This window comes from Chenopodium album, chromosome 11 (genome assembly GCF_948465745.1).
Source record: "Chenopodium album chromosome 11, dcCheAlbu1.1, whole genome shotgun sequence".
Lineage (NCBI taxonomy): Eukaryota > Viridiplantae > Streptophyta > Magnoliopsida > Caryophyllales > Amaranthaceae > Chenopodium > Chenopodium album.
In genome coordinates this window covers 59,692,503-59,709,092 of record NC_137844.1, presented here as the reverse complement: position 1 = coordinate 59,709,092, position 16,590 = coordinate 59,692,503, and the positions used below count along the sequence as shown (strand labels likewise).

The 16,590-nt window shown below is 36.7% G+C and overlaps 2 protein-coding genes and 1 non-coding gene across 3 annotated transcripts; all 3 read left to right on the top strand.

Moving 5' to 3' along the window:
- Positions 1-10,301: 10,301 nt before the first annotated feature.
- TRNAD-GUC (transfer RNA aspartic acid (anticodon GUC)) lies at positions 10,302-10,373 on the top strand. Its single transcript has one exon. It is a non-coding gene; the product is annotated as a tRNA-Asp (tRNA).
- Positions 10,374-10,912: 539 nt separating this feature from the next.
- Positions 10,913-13,535, top strand: LOC145569493 (thylakoid lumenal protein TL20.3, chloroplastic-like). The gene is made up of 7 exons (XM_081628832.1): positions 10,913-11,208; positions 11,332-11,497; positions 11,616-11,645; positions 11,934-12,040; positions 12,651-12,685; positions 12,899-13,027; positions 13,166-13,535. Exons 1-7 carry the CDS (start codon positions 11,073-11,075, stop codon positions 13,355-13,357), a joined length of 795 nt encoding a protein of 264 aa, XP_081484958.1. The 5' UTR covers positions 10,913-11,072; the 3' UTR covers positions 13,358-13,535.
- A 1,920-nt stretch (positions 13,536-15,455) lies between these two features.
- On the top strand, positions 15,456-16,124 carry LOC145567028 (uncharacterized). The gene has a single exon (XM_081626257.1). The coding sequence runs from the start codon at positions 15,456-15,458 to the stop codon at positions 16,122-16,124; it is 669 nt and encodes a 222-aa protein (XP_081482383.1).
- The last annotated feature ends 466 nt before the right edge of the window (positions 16,125-16,590 follow it).

The following is a 16,590-nucleotide window of genomic DNA, read 5'->3' as shown; positions in this document are numbered from 1 at the left end:
TATGTGTGAGTGTATGTAAAGATTTGGTTTGAGTCCTTTCCTCTTAAGTATTAACCATAATCTTGAATATTTAGGCTAACTCGGAGTAAACGTAATGACATAGAGTACCATTTGGTGCATTATTTCGTGATTCCAAACACCAAGTAGATCTTTTGGGATCCTTTTCGGAAATCCTTAGAATCACCTTAATGCATGATCTTTTCGAGTTCAAAATGTTCTTTAATTTATAGGCCAAACTTAGAGGCTAATACACGAAATAGCACCAATTTTAGACGTTTTATTAAGGACTTGATGTCAAAACTTTTAAATTTGTGAGGATGCATCTCGGGATCATATGACATTTTGGAACCATATATGATCAATAGTTGATCACTTAAAGGTTCGTGGTGACCTTGAGTTAATGAAAGAATTGAGAAAATGTACATGAAAATGACTAAATTGGCAATTCCAACTACCAAATGTCCAAATGACCTAATGGGATGTCATGGGGTCCAATGGAGAGTAGCGACTGAGTTATTGTACAATTATTGTAGAGAGTCGTCTTTAACTTCATAAAGAGAAGTCTATTGGACGGAAATTTGAATCGGTTAGTACTATTATATAATTTAGAATTTTAAAATGGAAGAAAGAGCATAATAATTACTCCGTAAGAAGTTGATATGATAGCAGAGATGCATTGTGTATGTTAACGTGTATGGGTACGGGTATATATTGAACAATAATTAGTCCGATCTTATCTAAGTCTCACAATCTTTATCTTTCAAATACAACTGAATATAGATTCCAAACCATATATAAGATAGATTATCTTTCCCTACAATATTAAAAAAATAAATAAATAAATAAAATAAAATAAAATATTGTATAAAACTCCTCCATAAATCATCTCAAAACTAAATTTAGACGGAAGTAGTAAATCACTAAGGGTCTGTTCTCTTCAGCTTATTTTTAGTTCAGTTCAGTTCAGCTCCAATTAGTTCAGTGCAGTGCAGTTCAGTTAAGTTAAGTTCTTATCTTAATTTTCTTCTCTCATAAAATATTCAGTTCAGTTCAGCTCCAATAAGTTCATTTCAACTCAGTTCAGTTCAGTTCAGTTCAGTTCAGCTCAGCTCAGTCAATCAGAACAGGCCCTAAGTCCTTACACTTTGGTTTTTAATCCGTCTCACACGAACAGAACCAGAAGACTTTTGGTAGTAATGTAAAATCGTAAACTCAGAACTATGTAATGTAACCACCTTTTTTTTTTTTTACCCTAGGCCTTCATCTGAAAGTGCATGTTTGTACATTATTTGGCCACTGTGTGGCGCCCCATTTATAAATCATCTAAAGGCATGGCTTATCACACTCCACTTGACCATAGTATAGCCAAACTAATTATATTATGAGTCAATTTTAATCGTTTTCCTTGATATTATGAGTCAATTTTAATCGTTTTCCTTGAATGCTGTCAACAAGTGGTCCTCAGCATCTTATCTACTTTATTAGGACAATGTGGGACATTTAAAACATTAGATGGATTTTATTTATGTGCTGTCTAACCCATGCTAAATTTAATGTTGTGAAAAGTTACAAACAAGATTAGCAAACCTTTTTTTTTTTTCAACCCCAATTTTCAAGGAACACCCAACATATATATAGACAAACACGAATGAACCACCAATGCTAGCCATCTCTCTCTAGCTATATGCTACGTGAATGATTAAATTGAAACAAAAGCTTCTTCAATTCAATTCACCCTCTAGGGGCAATTATATTGAGATTTTTGAGTATATATTTATAGCAACTAATCGGAGTGACTCAAGGAATAGGTATAGACAAAAAAGGAAAACGGTTTAATTTAAAAGATTGATATCTATTAATTAATGTGAGTTTTATGAAGTAACATCTAACTACTCACTAATCTTCAACGTGTTTGAATGGTTATAGTTCCTTGATTGGTAAATATACATAGCTTAAGTCAACTTTGTTTATATACTTCAATATGATACAAATATAATATAATTTTTTTTTTATTTTTTATGGTGGTACAGTGTACTATGCTATCTGCGTTATAGAAAATAAGTTAAATGAGGTTATTAATCTAAGCATAATGTTTGGTGTTCCACTTGGTTCACTCTTTGGGATAATCCGAATTCGAGGTTCAGTTCTTGGGTGTTAGCTTACAGTCCTATCTCAATTGTTGTTACGGGAGATCGAACACACGATCCTCCCTATCAAGTGCAGTCTCAATCACTATTGCACTAAACCAATTGGTTAATTCAATTTTTACTATTATTATTATTTCTGTTTGGGTAAGGGCTAAGGAGGCAGGTAAAAAAAATGGCTGACCGTCTTATTTAAAATGCGATGTTGTCTATCAGATTTTGTTGAGAACTTCAACTTCACAGTTTATGGTTTTAGCAAACCCAACTAATAAGATAGGTATATATTCTGACAACCTATGAAATTTTGGAATTGTTTGGCTTTTGGAGAACATAGATGTGAAAGTTTTGATTTTTGCATTAGCTTCTTTTATTAGCTTATTACAGAATACAAATCTGTCATTTTTGGAGAATTTCGTGCAATTAAAATAGTGAATTGATTCCAAAGTGCAATCAAACAATTACGTTACTGGAGTTTATTTGATCAATATGAATCATATACCACACCTTTCTCAGTCCTCACATACCTTGATTATTCTTCCACTCAACATGTCGTCAACTTAAATCGAATTCACTTACTCGATTCCATGATCTCCACATTAAAGAGGAGAAAAGAGATTTTCATTTTGATACCTTGAAATTTAACCTATATGATGATCAAATTGTTGCACAAATAGGAATTCCATATGTGTTTTTGTCTTATTATGTACGAAGTATATGTTGTGTTGTCTTCTACTAATAAAAGTGTTAGATTTCGGGAAAACTCCTTGGGTTGGAGTGTGTACCATTGAATAATATATATAGTGTTACAATACTAGTCCTAATCTTGTTACGAAACCTAGTACGATAAGAATACAAACTATATCACAAATATATACAAATATATCCTACTCTGCGACAAATATTATAATTATCCTATAATATCTATCACACCCCCGCAGTCGTAGCGGGAGGAGGGCGTACGCTAAGACTGGACCTAAATTCCAGAAATAAATCTCGTGGTAGGCCTTTGGTGAAAATGTCTGCAAACTGATATCTAGTAGGAACATGCAAAACCCGAACTTGTCCCAAAGCAACCTTTTCTCGAACAAAATGAATATCCATCTCCACATGTTTGGTGCGTTGGTGTTGTACCGGGTTGCCAGAAAGGTAGATAGCACTGACATTATCACAATAAACAATAGTAGTCTGCCGTAGAGGACAATGTAACTCAAGTAAAAGATTACGAAGCCAACATGCCTCTGAGACAACATTCGCGACGCCTCGATATTCTGCTTCTGCACTCGACTTAGACAAAGTATGCTGACGCTTAGATGACCAAGACACGAGGTTGTCCCCAAGGAAACAACAATAGCCCGAAGTGGAACGTCGGGTATCAGGACAACCTCCCCAGTCAGCGTCAGTGTAAGTAATAAGTCGATGAGAAACAGTCGGATATAAATGTAAGCCGTGATCAATGGTACCCTAAACATAACGCAGAATGCGTTTCAATGCCTCAAAGTGAGGTTCCCGAGGATCATGCATAAAAAGACACACCTGTTGTACCGCATAGGCAATATCTGGCCTAGTGAAAGTGAGGTACTGAAGAGCACCTGCTAAACTGCGATACAAAGTCGGATCCCGAAATGGTGGTCCTGCATCTGCACTAAGTTTTGACTTAGTGTCAACTGGAGTAGCTGCAGGTTTACATGAGCCCATACCTGCACGCTCTAAAATCTCCTGTGCATACTTTTCCTGTGAAAGTAGCAAATAAGAGGGAGTACGGGTTACCGCAATCCCTAAAAAATAACTCAACGGACCCAAATCAGTCATAGGGAACTCAGTTTGTAACTGAGATATGATCCCTGTACGCAACTTGTCAGAAGAGGTAGTTAATATAATATCATCAACATATAGAAGCAAATATGCCATATCATCACCCTGTCGAAAAATAAACAGAGAGTTGTCACTCTGAGAGATGACAAAGCCTAGTTTGATGAGAAAATTAGCAAAGCGTTGGTACCAAGCTCTGGGAGCTTGTTTCAAACCATAGAGAGCCCTGCGGAGTCGACAAACATGAGTGGGTGCTTTCTGATCAATAAAACCCGGAGGTTGGTGCATGTAAACAGTTTCCTGCAAGTCACCATGTAAAAATGCATTTTTGACATCTAGTTGATGTATCGACCACTTTTTAGCCATGGCTAAACTGAGAACAGTACGAATAGTGGCCGGTTTAACTACCGGACTGAAAGTCTCATCACAATCCACACCAATTTCCTGCGACCTGCCATCACATACAAGACGAGCTTTGTGCCTTTCAAGGTCACCATTAGACTTGTATTTATGCTTAAATAGCCACATACAATTAACAATATTCAACCCCGCAGGCCTAGGCACCAATTCCCATGTCCCTGTTTTAATTAAAGCACTATATTCATCATTCATCGCCGCATTCCAATTATGGTCATTTAAAGCTTGTTTATAGGACTTTGGAAGTGGTGATTTATGGTGAAGGGGACCCGAAGGTTGAACGGTGAGGTTACAATATTTCGGGTTTGGCTTAAATATACTCCGTTGACTACGGGTGACTCGGGGAGAGGGAGGTGGTGGCCGAGTGGGTTGAATGGGTGGAATGCCACGCAAAGGTGGCGGTGTATAAGTTGGACTAAGCGTGGCTGGGCTGCTGTCCGGAAATGGTGTGTGCAGTGGGGTCCGCAGCCCACCCGCGGCTGACGCTGGGCTGCCGCAGCCAGGCCGCGGAGTGGACTGGTGGGTGGGTGTGACTTGCGGTGTGGACTGATGTGTGAGCTGGGTAGACGTGGAGTGTGGAGTGTGTGGGCTGCTGCTTTGTGGGCTTTGTGGGGTGACCGATGGGCCTCTTGTAAGTGGGCCGCTGTTTTGTAGAGGAGGAGAGTGTGGGCTTAGTTGTTGCGGATTGTGGATAATGGGATGCAACAAGTGAGGTGGGGGATCTTCATCACATAAAAACTCATAATCTTGGGTACGAAAATTGGCTAGATTTCGAAATGGGAAAGTCGCTTCATCAAAAGTGACATGATGCGATATGATTATTTTATTAGTGATAAGATCAAGACACCTATACCCTCTATGGTCAATAGGATAACCCAAAAACACACACGGTGTTGACCGAGGAGCTAATTTATGTGGAGCTGTTGCAGACAAATTAGGAAAACATAGACACCCAAAGACACGGATATGATCATACGAAGGAGTTTTTCCAAATAAGGCGAAAGCAGGAGTATTGTGTTTAAGGGCTTTTGTTGGCAAAATATTTAGAAGATAAGTGGCCGTTTCAAGAGCATAAAACCAATACGAGGGGGGAAGAGACGCATGAAAAAGAATTGTACGCTTAATATTATTAAGAGTGCGAATCATGCGCTCGGCTTTGCCATTTTGTGAGGATGTGTGTGGACAAGAAAAGCGGAAAAGCATTCCATGGTCAATACATTTTTGCTTAAAAGGGTCATTGTCAAATTCCCTACCATGATCACATTGAAAGCATTTAATTTGACGTTCAAATTGGGTTTCAACATATTTTCGGAAATCGATAAATGATTGAAAAGCTTGTGACTTGTATTTAAGAGGAATTGTCCACACAAAATGAGTATGATCATCTAATAAAACTAGATAATATTTGTGACCTTGAACACTACGAATAGGGGAAGTCCATAAATCGGCATGTATAATATCAAAAGCACAAATAGTAGTATTATTAGAATTATCAAAGGGGAGACGAGTATGTTTTCCTAATTGATCACATGAATTGCAAAAATTGGAGGCTTGCTCCTTATTACAATAAATATAATTTTTAGACTTAAGATGGCTAAAAACTTGAGCCCTAGGGTGTCCTAGACGACTATGCCAAGTAGATGGAGAAACAGCAGTGAGAGAAGTAGCAAGATGGGTTGACGGAGTGGACTTGGTGGTTTTGACCGGATATAGGTCTCCCGAACTATCACATCTCGTTATTATGTTCCCCGTACGAAGATCCTTCACAGAAAAACCAAAAGGATCAAACTCAATAGATACAGAATTATCAGAGGTAAATTTACGAACTGAAATAAGGTTCTTTATGAGTTTAGGTGCTAGGAGGACGTCACGAAGGACAAGAGGTGTTTTAGTATGGGGAAGGGTGCCATGACCATAACCTGTTACTGGAATACGATGACCATTACCAACTAAAATATGATTTTTAGTGCTTAAATTAAACAGGGGTAAGAGATTACCAGCATTATTCGTCATGTGAGATGTGGCACCCGAATCCACGTACCACTGATTGTCGGGATTTGGAAAGTCATTGTTGAGAACGAAGCTGCCAAGTCCGTAGGAGTCATGGGCTGTCCGAATTGGGCTGTGTAGGCCTGCTGCGACTTGGGCTGGCCGAAGATTGATTGCTGCTGTTGAACAGGGAATGAAGCAGGGGGCCTAGCCCATGTGGCTTGCTGAGCCCACTGCTGGAAGCTGGCCCAAAGCTGCTGCTGGGTTGGGCCAGTCTGATTCGAAGTGGCGGACTGGGCCTGCTGCTGGTTCTGCTGCTGGCCACGTCCACGGCCTTTAGGCTTGGACTTTCCACCCCTTGCTTTACTGTTACGCCCACCACCACCACCACCCCTGCCCTGTTGTTGCGACGGCTGCTGCTGTTGGTGAGCGGCTGCCGTGGTGGTGGTGGTGTTGTTGTTTGCCTGAGTGACAAACGCCTGTCCAGAGTTGTCTTTGACAGATTTACGGGACTCCTCGAGCAAGATTCTTGATCGTGCTTCATCAAACCCGGGAAGAGGTCGAATTTGAGTGATGGATTGAGCCACCCCATCGTAGTCGGAGTCAATTGAACCAGCACATAGACGAAGAACCAAGGTTCTTTCAGACACAGGTTGACCGACATTAGCTAGTTGGTCTTTTAATTCCTTCAATTTCTGGCAGTAGGAAGATACATCCGGAAAATTTTCAACAAAGAGATTGTTAAATTGATTTTCAAGATAGATCGCACGAATTTCACCATTATCTTGGAATATATTAGCGAGTCTATCCCAAGTTTCCTGTGCCGTAGCGTTCTTGTACAACACCGTGCTTCGTAGGTCTGCAGAAATCGTATTATAAATCCACTTTTTCACAATTGAGTCAAGGCGGTTCCACTGCGCCGAGGTGAGGTCCGTAGGACGAGGTGATTTGGGATATATATGATCAATAACATTGCAGGAATGGCAATGTATCTCGAAGAGCTCAACCCAACTACCATAATTCCCTTTGTCACGGTCAAGAATTTCTGGAACTTCGTTCCTGATATTGCTGATGGAGTTGGCAGGGTGGTAGTCGTTTGAGGGGGGAGGAGTAGGAGGAGGCGTGGAAGGTTGGTCATCATCCTTGGCCATTGATAGTATAAAAACAAAACAAGGATGCTACTGTAAACTAAAGTGCAAATTAAAAACTTAATGTTGCAGCAAAGTGGACCAAAATAAAAGTAGCAATTTTAGGTGATGAATTACCACGTGAGAATAGAGGTTGCGGAAGAAAGAAAAAGAGGATCGGATTTTTTAGAAAAAATTAATTTTGTGGAACTCTAAAAAATCTTGGCTGTGATACCATGTTAGATTTCGGGAAAACTCCTTGGGTTGGAGTGTGTACCATTGAATAATATATATAGTGTTACAATACTAGTCCTAATCTTGTTAGGAAACCTAGTACGATAAGAATACAAACTATATCACAAATATATACAAATATATCCTACTCTGCGACAAATATTATAATTATCCTATAATATCTATCAAAAAGTACCATTTTTTTCCATGTATCAATTAATAAGTTTAAATGAATTCTTACATGTACAAGTACAAGATGATCTCCCTAATCAATAAAATCCTAAGGCTTTGATTTCATATGAAAGATCAATAATAAAGATTTATTACTCTTGTACAGTGCCTAGTGTTGCATATATATACGAAATAATTTTGGATTTACACACCTATATTATATGTAGGTAATATACTTTATTATTTTATATTTCAAATACATATTAAAAAATAAATTCAATTACTAATCATAATTATTTATTTTACAAAAGTGATAACTTGTTCAGAAGTTTCTGACATATAGAGTAAGACTCCGTTCTTTTGAGCTTCTGAATAGAGCATAGTAATTTTTAGCAAAACATAGCATACCACATTAGCTCAAAAGAACAATCCTAATACTAATTCACATACTTTGTACTAGCTAGTCAAAACTAGTAATTAAAAGGAGTGCTTTTAAACTTATGACAAAACTAGTAGTATTAAGTACCATACTAGGTATTCCTAATGTTCCTCTTATAGGGAGCTAAATATGAAGGATAAAATGACATAAATCATAGGGATTATAAAACCAAGTATAAAGTAGTAACACTAATACATCTTTTTAATTATGAAAGCGACTCCAAATAAAGCTTAATTTGCTGACAGTACAAAATATTGATCTATGAACAGAAGCATGCATGTATGCATGCATACCTAGCTACAGCCTAAAAATTGTCTTGGCATAAGTAGGTCTAAATTAACATATGCATCCTTCTTTAACAGTGCATAGATTTATCAGAGAATCTTAACTTAAATTAATTAGCCTTTTTCAGTTTTGGCTTTTTCTCTAGTTTGACTTGTTATATTCATACTTTGGATATTACGAGTAATATTAGCTACGTTTGTACCACCTTGTTTGTTTGACTATGTGACTACTGTCTTTTCTATGTATTCTCGATACCTAATCTAAATTTTACTCGTATTAGCGTTGGAATTCTGGTGCTTAGCGTGTGTACTATTAGTTGTTGTCACGATCAATTTTTTGATTGGATTCACTCCTTGTGTTTATGATAGAGGATGGGCATGCTATAGCTAATACTCCGTATATAATCTACAAGGTGATTCCAACAATCGAGGCCCAACAAGAATAACATATATCGATCATTATTTAATCGACTTTTAATGTTTACCTTGGTTTATGGGGAGTACTTTAATTTATAAGAGCTACGGAGTACGTAGTAATTTAGTTCAGTAAAGTAGACCCATTCGTGTAAGGGCGGCCTTCAATGGCCTTATTAGTAGCTTATGTCCAAAACCAATAATATAGGATTGAATGGTTAGTTTAGAGATATCCGTCTTCTTTTTTCTAGGTTTTCGGGCTCAAATCCTCGATCTATATCATCTGGGCCAATCTACATTTTACTAATTTATTTTAACTGTGTGTGAGATTGAAACGTCTTCTAGCAATAATCAGCTTTCATTATTCGTATACATTTGTAGAATTTGCTAACATAATCATCCACCCAATGATAATAATAGATAAAGGTTGATATTATTCAGTAGATCGTTATATAATTAGTTCATATGCATGCTACAGATATATAATTAATCGTTAACATTGATTAAAATAAAATTAAAAAAAAATAATTGGTATATAGTGAGGTGTAACATACATTTTGTTTGTTAAATTAAAGAAAAGAAAACTTAAAAATTACAAGTAGCATCTAGCACATTATTATGCTTGAAGATTTAAGTATGAGATTCTATGTGACGATAGAGGAATTGAAATATTATTTGGACAAATAATATAAGAAAGGATAATTGAAGATAATGAGAATGTATATCTTAGCATGTTGCCTGAAACCAGAGCCACAAGAATGTTATGCATAACCCCACTGTTGTTTGCTGCTTGCAATGCCAAATTTGTCGACCATTCCATTAACTTGATGTATCATTTTGGATTTTCATGACAACCTATCTTAAATTATACTTCGCATTTTGTTTCTTACACAAAATGTGAATATATACATACGAGCAAAGTAAGCCTAAAACACAAGAATATATGTCTAATAATAACCCAAAATGGTTGCACACAAAGGAATTTTGCCGTGTGATCTAACAATCTATCTTATTATTGTGGTTGAATAGGACAAATTCATCTGACTTAATAATATTAAGTGAGTAAAGTATTAATTCAATAACTTCAACTGGACACCCAGATACACAAATTATAATTCTATACTCAAAATATTTACAATTTTTTGCTAATTATTTCTATTAAAATGATACAACTAAAAGTATTCTACGAACCAATCTGACAAGGCGACTGTTATTCTTACTGTAAAACATTTTAAAATACAAATATTTAAATTGGTCTCTTATGTTCAAACAGGTCGTTGTAGTATAGTGGTAAGTATTCCCGCCTGTCACGCGGGTGACCCGGGTTCGATCCCCGGCAACGGCGCTTTGTTTTTATTTTATTTTTTATTTTTTCGTTGGAACATACTATCATAGATTACTGTTTTATACCTAATACTGCATAATAATATGAATTTACTCATTTAGGATGTTAACAATATGCTCAAATTGGAGAATTCAGACTGTATCAGCAGTCTAATACGTCCTGCTAAGCAATTGCATCCACATTCTTCGTAAAAATTGGTATTTTTAAGTAAATTCAAGTAATTTTTTGTTTTGAAAACGTAAATTTCTTTGCTTCTATACTCGAAAACTCAACCAATTATATTAAAATTTATGGATGAACATAAGAAGTAGAACCTAGTTGAATTTTGACATTAATCTGCCTATTGTAAACCTTTTGGATCTACAGTATAAAACCAAGCTGGGCCAAGCCTTGTGAATACAAGCCCAGTCTCCAAAAAGGCTATCATACCACTGTAATAAAATGCATAGGCCCAAATAAAGCCCAGTGAACTTCACTAAAATCATTTGATATTTGCAAAGTGAATATAAAATCAAAAATGAGAAAAAGGGAATGGTAAAACGTGTCTTCTTCTCATCCAATAATCCAATCATATTCATCATCCTAAGACAATCAGATATTGTTTGGAGGGAAAATTAACAAACCTTCTTCTCTAATACTTCTCCAATCAAACTCAAATTTTAAATCATAAAGCTTGAATTTAGTACAAATCAAAAAATTATGGCAACTTGTTCGTTTTCCTTATTACCACTTAAATCAAATTACATAAAAAAAATTTCTCACAAAAATTCAAATTCCTCAATTCCAATTATTTGTCAATTGGAACAAAAAAATCCCAAGAATGTACTTTTATCAGGTAATTTAAATTTTTTTGATTTTATGAATGCTTTAAAAAAATTATATTTTGAATTGGGATCACTTATTTTTAATTGGGTGTTGCATAAAAGATAAATTGATTATTGTTAGTTGGTAAATGCAGAGTCAAAGAGGTTAAAAGCATGGGTTTCTACAGCATTAGCAGCTGCTGCAGTTGTGAGTTTGAGTACTAGCTTCCCTGCTTTGGCTGATTTGAACAAGTTTGAAGCCGAAATGCGAGGCGAATTCGGGATTGGCTCTGCTGCTCAATATGGTTCTGCTGATTTAAAGTCTGCTTTTCTTCTTTGATCATATTTTTTCACTTGCAATTTTTACTGTCAATTCTTACAAATTTGGAGTTGGTTGAATTAATTGAGATCTTCCTCTTTTTGTTTTGGTTGGTTGCAGGAAAGCGGTTCATGTCAACGAAAATTTCAGGTAACAAAAATCTATCTTTCTGTCTGAATATAATTGTAGACTTGTAGTGTTCAAATTACACTATGGACATGACTATTAATTTTTGACGAATGGTTAGTTGCATTCAGTTAGTGGGATCATTCATTGTTAACTCTTATAAGCTTTACTCAAAAGATTTGATCTTTTCTTTTTTTAAGTGTACATTATAATCTGTGATTGTAATACAAGTGATTATTCAAGACTATAAACCTTAAGCAGGAGAAGTGGAAAAAATGTGATACTGATGATGTTATAATGTATACTTTGCAGAAGGGCAAATTTCACATCAGCTGATATGAGGGAATCAGATTTTAGTGGATCGACATTTAATGGTGCTTACCTTGAGAAAGCTGTTGCTTACAAAGCCAATTTCACTGGTATGGTTCAATTCATCAATTGCTTTACCACATTAAGGATACAATCTTACATACATTACTACTTCATTGTATTGAACTTGCAGTATCTAGTCCTAGTGAACCAGTTAACTAATAAATCACAAACTGGTGTATGTTCAATTGGACTGATTGACGCGGTCGTACTTGTACCTTTTACAACTTATTTGAACTCAATCACCCTGCTTAAGCTATCTGGTGTGAATTCAGTGTAGTGTGAATGCTGTTTGTAGAGATAAACTCAATGTCTTCCCTCCCATAAAATCATCAAAAGAAAAGCAATTATAGTCTTCTCAATTACTAAAGATGTTTACTTGGACTAATGGACATGGTCACCTTTTACAACTTATTCAAATCCAATCACCCTGCATTGGCTATCTTAAGGTGATTCTATCTTAATTAGTTGTTTGCAAGACATTATAAGTAGCCCATTGGATGATTAAAACAAGTAATAATGGTCTTACCAATAGCTATAGACATTAAGAACCTCCCAGATCAGACAAGAATTTCCGGCTTTCTTGAATTAGACATTGTTTAGTATAATGCTCCTTGGTAGATTTTGATAAACTGATGTCAAAATTTTCCCAATTTCCAGGTGCTGATTTTAGTGATACGTTGATGGATCGTATGGTAAGCTACTGTCTTACTGATCATGGACTGTTTATAATCTCTATGAGCATACCTACTATAAACTTGTCACCTTGTTCTGTTTCAGAAATCTGACAGTTATCTAAATCATGCTAATTACTTTAGATTTAGCTTTTAATTTCATTGATTAAAACTTGATTTAGTAAGGATGAAGTTATTCTCTGCATACTCAAGCAGGTTTTCCTAAAATTTCAGGTCCTAAATGATGCAAATCTTACAAATGCTGTCCTTGTAAGATCAGTCCTTACTCGAAGTGACCTTGCTGGTGCCATCATTGAAGGTGCTGATTTTAGCGATGCTGTTCTAGACTTACCTCAGAAACTGGTAAACCTCCTTTTTCACACCAAAGGACTCAAATGAAGGAAGAGCCGGCGGCAAACATTACATGCTTATGCTTCTAAAGGTTTCTTTTGAGTTTATTTAATGGTTGAATATTGCTTAATTTCTATGTGTCGTGTACAGGCTTTATGCAAGTATGCAAGTGGAACGAATCCCATGACAGGAGTAAACACGAGGGTAAGCCTAGGTTGCGGAAACAAGAGAAGAAATGCATATGGTAGTCCATCTTCTCCATTACTAAGCGCTCCTCCTCAAAAGATGCTTGACCGCGATGGATTCTGTGATTCTGAAACTGGCCTTTGTGATGCAAAATAATCTGGTAATTTTCAGAGTACAAGAGCAAGAATTCTGTTTTAATATGTAAATATAGGTTGCTTTGTTAGAAAGACCAAAATTTTCATGTGGAGCATATGTAGTTCAGATAATTTGTAGCAATCTCTTTTAGAGACTAATTCAAACTGCAAATCATATGTTCAATACAAAGTATTACTTCTGATCGAAACTTTAAAACACTAACATAGTTAACAATACAATAGAATAGAATTGTGAGGCCGGAATAATGTGGTAACACAAGTCTTAAGACGCAAAAACTACAACCATTACAATAGTTTTAACAAGTCTAGATGCAACTAATACAATAGAATAGATTCTCATGAATTTTCTCCCCTTTGTCCTCCACATCTTCATCACGTGCCACACTTTTTTCCACCCTCTTGACCTCATGTTTTTTCTTTGTCCTTCGTTTCTTATTCAAAGGACTGTTGAAAAGGTCTACAAGGTTCTTGAGAGAGATCTTGCAAGGGGTATTGACAACAACGTTAACGTAGTTTTGTTCACCACCTTGCGCCTCAGCAGAATTGTACTCACTCTCTTCTTCAGTATCGTACACCTTGTTTCCTAGTGAAAGGCACAGTTAGTTGAGCCCCAACTTTTATTGTCTTAAAACAATATAAATTGCAACATTTTACTCATCCAAGAGAACATGAGGTCAACCTCTCCTCTTAACCTACCACACTTCTCTACCATCGTGCCAAACATATGCTCCATTTTTCAATCATGATCTATTGGATACTTTTTTGAGAGAGAGACTTTGATGGATTCGATCTTGATCATTAATTGAATCCATAATTTCAAAACTTAAAATAAATAGAAGAGCATAAGCTTCAAATCCAACACACATGCAACAATATTCACTTTGTCTTTACTTTCACTACGCACGTACATCAGGGGTTTTGTAATCCATTGGGATATTGTACATTTCCGCATTCAACTTTTTGGTACCGTGATCTTTCCAGAAACTCATCCTGGGAAGATTGTACCTGTAAAGATCATCTATTCCAGTTCATGGGATGTTCTTCAAGTTCCGTAATGTCGATCTCTATGATGATTAAACCATCATCTTTGAACCCTAGCAAGTACTCCACATGCCTAGGCATGAGTTTGGTTACTTTCCCATCAATAGTTAATCCAAATGTGTTCGGATCCAAGTGAGAAATGATCCATTCGCACATGGGTTTCCTCACTTGATAACAATTTAACGTGAGCAAACACCCAAATCCAAATGAATTAAGATACATACAAAATATGAATTAACTTATATTATATCAAACTATTATATTGAATTTGCCAATAATATTAAACTATTAAAGTTGGAATAAAAGTTGTATTAATATTTATATGTTTCATATTGTATTTTCGAAAGTTGTCTAATTAAAAGTCTAGATGTAGTAGTTGCTAAGGAAATCTCTTCTTTGACAGTTTAGCTTTGTGTTAATAGGTTTATTGCCTTAGGACATTAGTTTCATCCAGATTTGGTTAAATAATACCATTAAAAAGTTTTACAAAATGAATAATTAACAACTAATACCCTTCAACATATTAAATTCTAAACGTGCTATTAGCTACCTTAAGGCTCATAAAAATCCAATGGATATGAGATGAAACTCTAGTACACTTCAAGTTTTTAAGCCTTAACATAAAGGAACACTAACTGATGAGAGGAAGCTTCCTACCTATTTCCTTTATTCTGCTTTTTTCACCTTTTGTCTTGTTGTGCGTGTTGTTCCAGCCTGCCATTTAGAATGGTGGGCTGTCCTTTTTGATTATTCCTTTTTTTTGTTTTTTAGCACTCTGTTACCGTTGAGCACCTCTGTATATATAATGTAAGATGCTCTGCTGCACTCCTTGAATCAATGAGAATCAGTGCTTCCTCCTCTCCTTTCTACACCTCTCTGTGACCTTTTGTCATCATGGTATCAGAGCCAAGTTGCCTGTAACTCGATTCTGAGAGCTGTAGACTGTAGGAAGCCGCACTGTATTCGAAGAAGAGTTGTTTGCAAATTTTCGATTAAAATCCCCAAATTGTTTTTTGATTTAACCTAGATTTGCAGAACCTTCTTCCCTAATATCCAAAATGGCCGGAGAAGCAAGTTCTAATGTTTCTTTGGACTTCACAAATCCACTCTATCTTCATCCCTCTGATGGTACTCATACCATTGCTATATCCAAGCTCACTGGATCTGGCAATTATCGGACCTGGAAAAGATCGATGGAAATTGCCCTATCCTCGAAGCGCAAACTCGGTTTTGTGACAGGAAGTGTAAGTCGCCCAACAGATGACTCTGTTAAGGCGGAATTGTGGGATACCTGCAATTCCACCGTCATAGGGTGGATTCATGCTTCGGTGTCTGACTCCATCAAAAGCTCGATACTTTTCTTAAGTACAGCAAGGATGATCTGGTCACACCTTGAGAAGCAATTTTCGCTTACAGATGGGTCGCGTAAATACAAGATCAGTAGAGATCTGTATGGATTGAAGCAGGGTGGAGCTCCTGTACATGAGTATTACACCAATATGCGTAGTCTCTGGCAAGAACTGGAAGCGATGAGTGCTCTGCCAACTATAACCACGACGGGTACTGATATTACAGCCTTCTTGCGTGCTATGGAGAGGCAGCAGGAGGAGAGTCGCCTGTTCCAGTTCCTGAACGGGCTTGATGAAGACTATGGACCTCAGAGAAGCCAACTTCTGCTCATGGTACCTCTTCCGACTGTTGAAACGGCCTGGTCGGCCATACAATAAGAGGAATCACAGAGAGAAGTGCTTAAATCTGTCAAACCAGAGGTAGAAACTGCAGCAATGTTTAGCAAAACCTCTGAGTTAATCTGTAATGTGTGTGGTGGGAAAGGTCACTACGCCAAAAAATGTTTTGAGGTGGTAGGATACCCAAGGTGGCATCCAAAATCCAGAAGACAACAACAAACGAAGGGCAAACCTAAAACAGAAAACAAGGTTGCTGCTATGGGACAAGTGGACTCCGAAAGCTCCTCAGATGCTGGCTCTGTAACTTTCTCAGCTGCTCAATTCGATCAATTTCTAAAGAAATTTTCTGGTATGACTGCTAACTCATCTTCTGCTGTGATTGATAATGATGATGAGTTGGAACATATATTTGGTGGTATGGTGACTTGTTGTAATGCTTCTATTGATAAAAATGTCTGGATTATTGACTCGGGAGCATCTGACCATATGACCTATAGGATTGATA

Excerpts from the sequence above, each read along its gene's own strand:
- LOC145569493 (XM_081628832.1), top strand. The coding sequence starts at position 11,073 with ATGGCAACTTGTTCGTTTTCCTTATTACCACTTAAATCAAATTACATA. Across the intron at positions 11,498-11,615 it reads TATGGTTCTGCTGATTTAAA|GAAAGCGGTTCATGTCAACG; the intron begins GTCTGCTTTTCT and ends GGTTGGTTGCAG. Across the intron at positions 12,041-12,650 it reads TTACAAAGCCAATTTCACTG|GTGCTGATTTTAGTGATACG; the intron begins GTATGGTTCAAT and ends CCCAATTTCCAG.
- LOC145567028 (XM_081626257.1), top strand. The coding sequence starts at position 15,456 with ATGGCCGGAGAAGCAAGTTCTAATGTTTCTTTGGACTTCACAAATCCA.